The 11,943-nt window shown below is 38.7% G+C and overlaps 1 protein-coding gene across 1 annotated transcript; it reads right to left on the reverse strand.

Annotated features, from left to right (window-relative positions):
- Positions 1-1,030: 1,030 nt before the first annotated feature.
- On the reverse strand, positions 1,031-9,947 carry LOC121881788 (saccharopine dehydrogenase-like oxidoreductase). The gene is made up of 12 exons (XM_042389497.1): positions 9,531-9,947; positions 8,830-8,942; positions 8,634-8,714; positions 8,308-8,437; positions 7,296-7,345; positions 6,593-6,723; positions 5,782-5,899; positions 3,198-3,317; positions 2,703-2,759; positions 2,200-2,311; positions 1,958-2,039; positions 1,031-1,791 (listed from the first exon to the last, which is right to left on the reverse strand). Exons 1-12 carry the CDS (start codon positions 9,718-9,720, stop codon positions 1,695-1,697), a joined length of 1,281 nt encoding a protein of 426 aa, XP_042245431.1. The 5' UTR covers positions 9,721-9,947; the 3' UTR covers positions 1,031-1,694.
- Between the last annotated feature and the right edge of the window lie 1,996 nt (positions 9,948-11,943).

Consider the following 11,943-nt stretch of genomic DNA (forward strand, 5'->3'; position numbering starts at 1 on the left):
CTAATTTAAAATAATGTCCTTGATGTCAGCATTATTCCACCTCCAACTGACATGTTGAATCCACCGCCTGTTAACTAGCCCAGTGGTTCCCAACCCGTGGGTTGTGGACCAATACCAGGCCACAGAACATTTGGTATCAGGTCAGGGGGGAACTATATGATCAGGCAAAAAATCTGAATGTAATTAATAAATATAATAAATTGTGCATTATTTGTGCATTAATTACTTTGAACTTCATCGCCAATAAGTCCACAACAGAATGCAGATTTTAAAATATGATGTCATTCATCAATAAGAGAAAAAATTAAAGAGCTTGAGAGATACTTTGGAGAAAGTACAGATAAATGTGTCTCCCATATGTGTGACTTAATATGCACCTTAAAAAACCTATAATATCCTAAATAAGCCAACCATTCCCCACCAGTTCCACTGCAGAGACGCTGTCCATATAAAATGATGCAGTTTAAAAAAGGTTGGGATTGAATGTAATAGGTTTGTAATAGAATGAACACATCTGTGTTAAAATACAACCCTGTCTCCAAGAAATGTTTATATTCTATTAATTTACAACAGCAAATATGTTTTTAAGAAACATAATATCTGCATAATCAGGAAACATTAATAAAGGCATCTGCCAAGTAACAAAATGCTAACACATATCACTAAAATGTTCTTCATTTGTTTTACTTACAATATCCACTATTGCAATAAAATATCCACTTGTAGCAAATAAAACATGGTAGAACTTTTTTATGGTTGTGTTTAGGCACTCACAGTAGTTGTTTAAGTTTAGGGAAGGATCAAGGTCTTGGATTAATATTGAAAAAGTTAACAGTGACATGAAGAATGAGACACAACGCTGTGTCTTCATTAACAATTAACTAAAACTTAACTACATGCAGGACTCGGGATATATGAATATAATAATATAATAATATAAATATGAACCATGTGGACCATGTTGGGTGGAAATGGTGCGGAATACCAGTTCGGATTGATGCTTTAATCTGAATTAAACTGTGAGACACAATAACAATGAGGCTGTGTAGTGCTTTATTACATGATTGATTGAAAATCATATTTAAAATATATAATAAAACAAATATACAGTAAAATATTTTGTAATTATCATCATTTTTAAAGCTTCGAATATCAAGTTAAGTGTTTTTTCATTTTTTTGTACAGTAAGTACAAATTTACCTGCTGTCTATAATACAAAACTTAATGGACTAGATAAAGTTTGATAAAAACTACATTGCTTATTTTCACAAGTGCATAGCTGACAAGTCTGATGTAATCAACTTTACTGACGGAGATATATTTTCATCTCTTCATTTGGCAAAACAGTAAAACAAGAGAAACAAAAACTGCCTACTGATGAAAAAGTATTTCTATTCACCCAGATTGAAAACACAAGGTCATTTCATTTTCAGCAAAGGCACAACTGGCCTCAGTGGGTGGCAGTCAGTGTGGGTCTACAGTGTTTTCTGAAGTGTCCTTCAGTGTTTTAGTTACCGACTGTCACAGCACACTGACCTCTGATGAATTACTGGTTATGTCCCAAAACCAGCAAACAACAGTGTGGTACTGCTGACTGAATGACAGGTAAGTCAACATCTCCTGTGAATATCGGTACAAATACATTACACTGTGACTGCAGAGCGGCCTTTACAGAGGCCACTGTTAAAAGGCTACTAGTAGTTTCTCACTGAGAACTTGATGCTGTGGTTATGGAGGCGGTCGATGAGACTGGTTTTATAGAAGGCGGCTCCTGGAGTGTACACCCCTCCCCTGCCAAGAACAACAGAGACATGAAGAGAAAAGGTGGGATAGTGCTTAACGGCAAAGACATAGTCAAACATAGACCGTATGTTACACAGAAAGATGCAAAATCTTTCCGTTTATAGAGGGGGACAAGGTAAACGTAGCATGAGAAAGGAAAACTGACTAAACTGACCTCCTGGGGAGAGAGTGCAGTTCATTCAGCAGGGTTACTGCTGCTTGTACCATAGTAGACACTGTCGCTACATAACCAGGCTCTGTGAAGAACAAACACACTAACATGAAGCTAACGAGTAGCAGAAATGTCCATACATCTTCCAAAATATTGTTGACTGCACAAAATACCGTTTCAAGGTACTACTTACAATATGTAAACAACAGCATATAATGACATTAGCCCACGTGTGGTGCTCCTACCTGCTCCTATGACCTGGGTGCAGATCTTAGAGTTGGGTCGGCCCTGAGAGGGATCCGTGCCCTCTGAGTAGCCCTCTCCGAAAAACGTCAGGCTGAAACAGGTGTCTTCTATCTGAGAGGGGAGAATGAGTGACGACAGATTAACTGAATGAGCGAGCGACTGACTGGGTGGACCAATCGATGAGAATCAAACAGGGTTTAACAGCACGACATACTGGACAATACAACACATCAATACATGTTTGAGGTCACCAGAGAATAGTTGTTACTACAGAGCACGCTGTCTTTTAAATACAGTATGAGACAGAAATGTAAAATAAAGACAGCAGTAGTTCATTACAACCACTTTTACATTAGCAATACTACCTTAATTACATCGACATATGTTCTTGCTTTCACTTGATTTCAGAGCTCCCAAATGCATGAAATGTAAATTAAATCCATTTTGCAAGCTGCTCAGGCAGCAGGCAGAACTGTTAATGTACTTAAATCAACTCACTTACCTGCTTAATGGTTGGACCGGCCTTGCTGAACAAGCCAAAGGAGAAAAACCGCGGAAACTTTGGGAAAGACAGAAACCGAATATCAGTCACTTGTACACGACTCTACAAATTAACATTCAATATACTGACTCCATTTACACTCCATACCTCCTTTTGCTTTTGCTTGAATTTCAGTGCAGATAAATGAAACGTTTTAACTGTATAATCCATGTTGTTTTGAAATATTTCTCTACTTGCAGACATCAGAGTATCACAGTTGTTGCCAAAGTCTACTTCTGCGTTTAACATGAGTAGCTGTGTGTAAGCCTTTCAGCTAAACACCCACACCTAACTGTGACATTCATCCACATTCAAACGCTTGGAATAACCATCTGAAGTCTTTAAGATTTTTCCTGCCTTAAATCCACGTCCAAGAGGAGATTATCTGCTTTGGGCAGCAAATGCAAAGGTAGACGATTAAAAAAAAAGAGGTTGTCTGAGGAATGATGTAGCTACCGTGGTGAGGAGTTTCCTGCCCAGGCTGAATTTGACCAGACACCAGAAGAGCAGTCCGCCACAGAAGAGCTTCACTACAGAGAAGAGGCCACCAACCCCGACGTAGGCACTGTACTGGATCTGTGAATGGAGGACAGGGAGAATATGTAGATGATAAAAAAGGGAAATTAAAGGTGACAGAAAGGTAAAAGATAACAGATGCAGGTGAGGAGGACAAGGAGAGATGAAGGGAAAGTGGTGAGTTGAGAGGAAAGGAGGGAGACACACGGATGAATGGATAAGAGATGAAAGTGAAGTGATAAAAAAAGGAAAAAAAGGGAGGAGGGGTTGTAGAAGTAAAGGAGTAAGGAAGCAGGGGTGAGGAAGAGGACATAGATGTAGGTAGGAGAGTGAGAGGAAATACAGAATCAGATTAAGGCAGGAGGAAGGAGGAGAAAAAGGGAAACAACCAAGGAGGGAGGGAGGGCCTGATGAGATGTCAAAGGGAGTAATGAGCAGTGGGGAGGAAAGTGATGAATCACTACAGATGACTCATCATATTTCCACTCAACTGGTAGATGGCGGCCTAAACAACATAATGAGATAGTTTCATTAATGCCCACATCTCTGGCTGTGATCAAAACAGTGACAGCTGCTGGAATGGCTGACCTAGTTACAGGTACAGGAGGGAGAAACAGGTTTTTGCTTTTCATAGCCAGGATGCAGAGGCCACCACGTAGTCAAGATAAAGAGGAGTATGTGTGCTAAATATTAAAACTCTTTGTGTCATTTAATGCAGCGTACCAAACTGTGTTCCTGAGGGACACGGAGAGTGCTGAGATATTATTGGTTCTTAATCTTTCTGGTCCTGAGGCACGCTCAGGCATAGCGAGACATTTCAAAGCATGGCTGGTTATTTAATGCCTCGAACAGGGCATGCGAAATTATTGATTACATGGAAGTGTTGTCAAGTGTTGTTTGATACCCCAGGGTTGGAGAGCACAATGAGCTGTTAGATGAGGAAAAAAATTCACATTAGCTTGAAGGATGGGGTCGTTGTAACCTTGTTAAAATGATTGCAGATATAGTTTGGGGAGCTGTCTTGGTCAGGTCTCCCCTGCAAAAGAGATTTCTTACCTCAATGGGACTTTAAATCTCTTTTTGCAATTTGCACTTGAGCTGCATCAACATCACAGGCAACATGTTACTGATGCAGGTGCAGTTTAATAATATAACACAGATTATAGTTGAATTTGTTCACATTGTAAATGTTTAAATCAAGTCAGTAGTAAAACAGTAGCAAAAGTAAGAAGATGCATTCAACAAATTTGTGTTTAAAAGAGGATTCTACAAGGTAGCTTTAACTACAACACTATAATAAATAAGGAGACACATGGGGCCCAATTTTGTGCCGGCGCAGGGCGCAAAGCACAGTGGCAAACTGCTATTTTCCTGCTGCGCACTGAGGTTAGCTCCTCAATTGTTTGATATCTTGGGGATCTCAATCCAGTGGGACTCCTCAATCTTGGTGCCAAGAACAAGAGCGCCTCCGCTCGCCTGCTAAGAGCAGATCGAAAGCTCACTTGTGTTCCACAATATTTTGTCACTTTATTTGGTGAACGTGCACTCATATAATCCTCCCTGAAATCAGACAAAGTCATGTTTTGATCCACTTTCCTTTTACTTTTTTTTTGTTTGGTTATGATATTAATACCTACAAGACTAAATAATTATTATTACTCATTAACAAGTGATTCTGCACAGCATCTGTCATCCACAACAGCTAGATTCCTCTTTACAGCCACCTGAAGACGTCAACTGCAGTCTCTATTGGGATGATGTTGTGTGCTGTTAAGGCACAGTTCCACACGCCAGATCTGCTGATTAAATTTTGTGCAATAAGCCCCAGATTGTTGCAAAATAACCACAGAAAACTCTATGCTTATATGCACACCAAACTTGTTGGCCTGCAGCTCTGCATTTCAGTCATAATACAGGTAAACGTGTGGCTGCAATGAGCAACGTGACATTTTATTTATGTAAAAGTGTTTTATCTTAAAAATCTCAATTCATTTGTGAATCATTTTCAGGATTGTGTGTATGTTGCAATATTAAGATTAAATAAACAACTATTTTGTTCCCAAAATGTCTATACAGTGTATAACAGTGAAATCTGATTTAATAAAGTTCTAATTTCATTTTATATTTGGTACTACAGTGGTATTTAACTGCAGGGGGTTATTGTATGGATCACTATGATGCAGATTAAAATCCCAAATTATTACACATAGAAACATGGTGATTACTGGATCATCAGCATGTCCAGAAAAGTGAATTCAACTTAAATATAATATATATATCTTGCCAGCATGACATCACGATTGTCACAGCCTCCAACACGCCCACCTACAATGTATGATAATGTATTCTTTCTGATCCCACCCCATATTGAGGTGCGCCTGGCACACCTGGCCACAAAAATACCAAAAGTGCACTGGACCCACTTTCACTGTGCAGGGCACACTTGACTGCAATCTGCGCCGCACACCAGGTTCACAAAAATAGGGCCCATGGTCTCAGTTCTTGTGTCATTATGGGATCTTACTGGTGACTGGTGCTCCTCCTCGTAAAGGAAACGCTGGGTTCTCTTTACTACCGAGGGGTCAGAGCCCATAAACGGGATGGCATACTGCTCAATCTCCTTGCTGAAAAACACAAAACCCCTGGACACACACACACATACATACATATGCACAAATTACACAGAGATAAAGAAAAGTAGTGTGGACTCACCAAATCTATCTCTGGGCTTGCAGCATCAGCACAGTAATATTCAACACAAGCTCATTTCATCCATTGATAGTCCTCTAAATCCGCCTCTCCATCCCTGCCAGGCTCCACGTTCCAATAAAATCTCATTACACTGGATGTAAGTCAGTCTGCCAGACAGTAATAGTCTGCAAATCGCAGCTATCTCGTGAAAGCTTTTTACCTCCAAATGTGCTGTATTTTTAAATAATGGCTTACAGTTGTTTATGGTGCTGAGAGTAAATCTAACAAGTCAAAAAGAAGGTTTTCATTCCAAAACATCATTTTATTTATCATCTTTAAACAGAACATTTGCACCACAACGTTATTTGGTGATGATTGCATTTGCTCAAACAGCACTATGTTGTAAATTAAGGTATTATAATTGGAATAATGTTCCATTTTTCAATTTGGAATTAAACTACTGAAATGTAGGTCAAATGTAAAAAACATACATCAGTTTCGGTGGGAAAATCCCTCCCTGCTGTGCACTGAGGGACACACCTAACCCCATTTTGTGACTTATCGCTGCCAAGCCCCACATTCCAATAAAAACGTTATTACTCAAAATAAGGAGATTTTGCCAGACAGTAATTGCTCAGTTTTACCTCTTTTTTACTTTGGCTCCCAGCACAGGCAGCGGTTTGTGGCCAAACTTCTTCCTCAGCTGGCGGAGGGATCCGCTATCTGCGAAGCCGTACACAGCAGACTGCCACGTGGCATCGTGGCCGGACGACCCCTGCGATGGTTGAGAGCACTTTTAATTGTGTCATGGTGCAGAAAACCAACGCTAACCAAACATCCCTTTCATTTCTCCTCATTGAAGCTTCAATATGAATAGACGACTAATTTCTACTGATTGACACATTCAAGTGACCTGAGTCTAAGTAGGAATACAGAGACTGTTGGGATTGAACCCGACCTTTGGATTTGTGATTCTGACAGGTCATCTGTGGTGGGCTAGTTTTCTTGGACCCGGCACATAAGTTTTATTTGGAGTAGCCTCAGTCAACCATTCCTTCACTTCATGATCCAGACTAGTGTTTGCTGAGAGTCATGTTTTAGGAATTTGTTTCTTTTCTACTATCGCACTCAGTTATAGTAGTGTAAATATATGATATCTTAATCTAAAATGTACTTTCACTGAGTGCCTGTGTTGATATTTACTGAGTGTGATTAGTCACATCCTTAACTACCGCTGCGATTATATCAAACTTACAACAAAACACCCATCACTTTACTTTTTAAAGTTTAGATAAAGTGACTACATTTTCCATCATGCAGTGCAGAAGCTGTAGTTGTTCAGACTACCTCAGGCCCGCTGGTAATTGCCAGGAAGCTCTCCACCGCTGTCAGCGTTCCTGAAATCAGAACAAATCACACACAACTTGCAGTTAAAGGACGATCACAATATTTCAAGTCTGTCTTACAATAACAGTCAGATCCCAAATGAACATTGAAACATGTTTTTCTTGCTGTAATCGTTCCTCTTGTTTATACTGACCATTAGAAGATCTTTTCATAATGCACTTCCAATGTAAGTGATGGGGGACAAAATCCACACTTCTGTGCAAAAATGTATTTAAAAGTTTATCTGAAGTTAATATGAAGCTTCAGCGTCCAAATGAGTCAAATCAAGTAGATATCTTTCAACGTTAAAGTCTTTTTACTGCCAACGTCCCTTTTTTTGTTACTATACTTCCACCGCAGCTCAACAGGGAAACACTGTCCAAGGAAACACAAAGAGGGAATTTGATGCTAAAAAGACTGTAAATGTGTCAGATATCCACTTGATATGACTAACTGAGACTGCTGAAGCCTCATATAAGCTTCACATCAACTTTTAAATGCATTTTTGCACAAAATGACACATTTGAAGGGGATCTTTTAATAGCCAGTATGAACAGGATGAATGATTACAGCAAGAAAAACCTCTGTCAGTGTTCATATGGACACCTGAAAAAAACCCTGAAAAATTGTGATGCTATCCTTTAAAATTCTAAGTATATAAAATACAGTCAAATACATGAGTTCAACTTAACAATAGAAAAAGATGTTTTACCACTATTAGCCTTTGTATAAACAGCAATAAAAAGCTTATAATTTATCGTTCTCCTTGGTAGGGTTTTGATATGAAAAATCCAATATAAAGGCATTCAGCTCAGTCTAGTGTTGTACACCCTTATATACTGAGGACTCAGACAGCACACCAGATTTTTTTAACTTTTCATCCTGTTCAATGAACAAACTATTTCCAGGCTTTTGATTCACAGACACAGACTCGAGTTCTTTTAACTACCAGATGAGCCCTTTTTTTTCCTACCTTTGAACTGCCTCTGTGTGTAGAGAACACCCAGGTCTGCGGGTATGGAGTCGAAGCCACAGCTGCCAATCACATACACTCCTCTCTCCAAGGCTTTAGCATGGTACTCTAGCTGCATGCGCTCTAGGAACTGTTGAGGGCAGGACACACACATATGCACAAAAACAAGATTCATTTGAATGTTTGCACACAGACGCACAGTCACAGATGCAAAATAGACCTTATCAGTCTACTTGAAGTGCAGTAATCAGCACTGCAAGCTGTGAGACAAACACAGTGTGTCAAAACAGCTTGAAAAACATGGAAACGGACATTTAACAACCTACCTGAGGTTCCCCACAGATGTCTATGTAATGAGCTCCGTTTTCTATACAAGCTTTGACCACTGGTTCACCGTAAAACCTGTACTGAGATGAGAAAGACATCAAACATGTTTACAACACTGTGGGTCCAATGTAACCACTTGTGTGATGTATCAACTCAAAGTTTTATCCCCTGATAACACCTGGATAAAATACTTACCGGTCCTACACAGTTGAGAATCACCTGGCCTTGTTGGCACATGATGGCCAGTGATTCCTCAATAGACACATCAGCAACTATTATTTCAATGTCTGTCCTCAACTCGGGCATCGCTGACAAAAAGAGGGACAAAAGTGAGTGATAAGGTTTCACTGACCTTAATGTAAAAGTCAAAACCACCACATACAATGTAGGCAGTCTGAAAGGCATTCTTTGGCCATCTTTATTTATTACTAACAACATATTCATATAATGATGTTATTATAACTAATTGCTGTATTTCTATTCATTCACTTTCTCTTGTAAATTGTATATTTATCATGTATTTAAGTGCTCTTGTGAGTATGTGGTAAAAGTGTTATGCATGATATAAATAAAGGCTGTCATCATTATCATTATTATATACAGCATAAAATAAAAAATGTCCCTTTTATCAGTCAGTCAGCAGTGTGCTTCACTCCTCAGTGACCTGACCTGCTGTCATGTCTTAGCAGGTTTGGAGCAAAACAAGAACTTAGAGGTCAAGTTCAGGATTGTTTACTTATAGCTACATATCAAACCAGAACAACAACAACAACGACAACAACTCTACTGCCTCTGTCAGTCAAGTGAGTACAGTATCCTGCGGCAGTTCATAGGCTGACAGCAAACACTCTTGTCTCAGTTAGCTACAGTATCGTTACACCCTGTCAAACACATACACAGCCTCCCCGCGGCGCGTTTCAACACTTCTTCCAGCCGCTGTCTGCTTCTCCCGGCCACGGCCCATTTCAGAGAGCTGCCTCCGGGACTCCCAGTGGCGCATCGGGCGACTTCCTCCACAACAAACTGCCCGGTGAACCCAGAGGCACCGAAAACAATAATGTGGTACGGTCTGGCAGAGGCTGTCATTGTTTTAAGTTCAAGGTCCCTGGTAACCGTGGTGTGTGTCTACATGGTAACCCTAGATTTGTGAAAGATCTCGCGAGAGTGATCATTTGAACCGAAACCATGATCTTTTCGTCACCCTAAACAAGTGTTTTGCGTTTTTTTGTGCCTAAAACCTAACTAGATTTAAACCACAGCGCTGTCACATCATAAAACATAATTATTTTGTACAATGACAAACAACGCGCACAATAAAGAAACAACGCGTTCAAATCTCGCGAGAGTTCCACAATCTAAGATTACCATATAGACACGATCCCTGGGGTCGTGAACAGATTTTTTTCCTCCCAATCTTTATTGAGAAAACATTCAAATATACAAACATTGTATTCGTCTGACTGTATATATACACAGTGCTCAACATAATGGTATACAAAGAAACAAGAATATGAATTCATATAAATAAACAAATAAAAAATAATAAAAACAGAATTGGGGTAAATAAACTTCATAGATGTATAATTATGATAAGAAAAATATACGTTATTCTTCTTTTAAGAGTTCACTGTACAGTTTGACAGTTTTATTACTTTTTTGGTGTTTATAAATTTGAGAATTTAATTTTTTAATTTAATTTTATTACTTTACTTGGCAGGGACAGTGCATATTAATAACAGTGAAATCAGGGGTAACTTTTGTTATTTTGCATTTATGTGTGTGAAATTTACCATATAAAATCAATAAGTTAACAATGTTATATTTGTCATGTTCAAAATGTGTAATGACATCTTTACACTCAAATTTAATATTATAGTTAGTTTTACACAATACATAATCTTTCATTCGAGTCCAAAAAGTAACTAAATGTGTTCAATGGTAAAGATTCTGGTTCATCATAGCAAAAATTACATTTGTTTTCAAATTTTAAAAAAAAATTGAAGAAATATAGATTTGTTGGCTATATACTGTGCAACATTTTGATGTGTACTTCTTTAAGCTCATTAGTAATACAGAATTTATAGGTAACATTAACAAATAAAAATTTAAATTTGACTTCGTTGGTGTGTTATTTCACCGTTTATTGCATTTGTAGAAATAAAAAGTCCCCCTCCAACACCTACACCCATTAAAGAGTAAACAGGTTAAAGGAACAGTAAATTCACCTGAAAATTCTCTTGAATTATAACAAATTAAAGGAAAGACCAGTACAGGTCTTAGTGCAGGCTCTGTTAACAGGCTCTGTTATGCTGTGGGGGGCATTTTGCTGGCATGGTTTGGGTCCACTTGTCCCCTTAGAGGGAAGGGTCACTACAAATCAATATAAAGTTCTTCTAACTGATCACCTTTATCCTATGATGAAACATTTCTATCCTGATGGGAGTGGTCTCTTCCAGGATGACAATGGCCCAATTCACAGGGCAAGAGGCCTCACTGAACAGTTTGATGAGTATGAAAATGATGTGAATCACATGCTATGACCTTCACAGTCACCAGATCTCAACCCAATTGAACACCTATGGGAGATTTTGGACTGACATGTTAGACAGCGCTCTCCACCACCATCACCAAAACACCAAATGAGGAAATATCTTTTGGAAGAATGGTGTTCATCCCTCCAGAAGAGTTCAGACACTTGTAGAATCGATGCCAAGATGCATTTAAACTGTTCTGGTGGCACATTGTGGCCCGAAAGCTTACTAAGACACTTTATGTTAGTTTTTCCTTTAATTTATCTATCAGTATGCTGAATACAACACTCAGGTGAGTCAGAGGTTAGCTCTAGGCCCCCCATGCAGTGTAACTGCAGCAATATGTGGATGAATTTTCTAGACTAAATATTGTTGATTCTGTGGTGTACAGTGACATCTTGTGGCGAAGTTGAGCTACTACTCTATTTGTGGCCAGAGCATGCAAGTAACAGTCAAATTTTTAACAAAATATCTTAAATAATTATACAATTATACAAATTATATTTAAAGGTGTGACTCTTTATAGCCACCCTCCAAATAAACCACCAAACAACTAAAAAACACACACTCACACAAACACAATGGCAAATGTTCCTTATTTAATTTTTTTTGTATTCCCTTGTGGACACAACATAAATATTGAAACATATAAAGGTGGATTGCATAATGCAACACTTGTTGGTAAACAATATCCACAGTGACAATACAGAGGTAACATTCATCACTTTGCAAATATCTGGAGCTCAGGAGGGGAGATTAAAAATCCGTTGAAATCAGT

Source organism: Thunnus maccoyii, chromosome 17 (assembly GCF_910596095.1).
Source record: "Thunnus maccoyii chromosome 17, fThuMac1.1, whole genome shotgun sequence".
Classification (NCBI taxonomy): Eukaryota; Metazoa; Chordata; class Actinopteri; order Scombriformes; family Scombridae; genus Thunnus; species Thunnus maccoyii.

Coding starts and splice junctions, on each gene's coding strand:
- LOC121881788 (XM_042389497.1), bottom strand. CDS start 9,720: ATGACAGCCTCTGCCAGACCGTACCACATTATTGTTTTCGGTGCCTCT. Junction 8,943..9,530: donor ACGCGCCGCGGGGAGGCTGT/GTATGTGTTTGA, acceptor TCTTTTTGTCAG/CGATGCCCGAGTTGAGGACA. Junction 1,792..1,957: donor CTGCACTCTCTCCCCAGGAG/GTCAGTTTAGTC, acceptor TGTTCTTGGCAG/GGGAGGGGTGTACACTCCAG.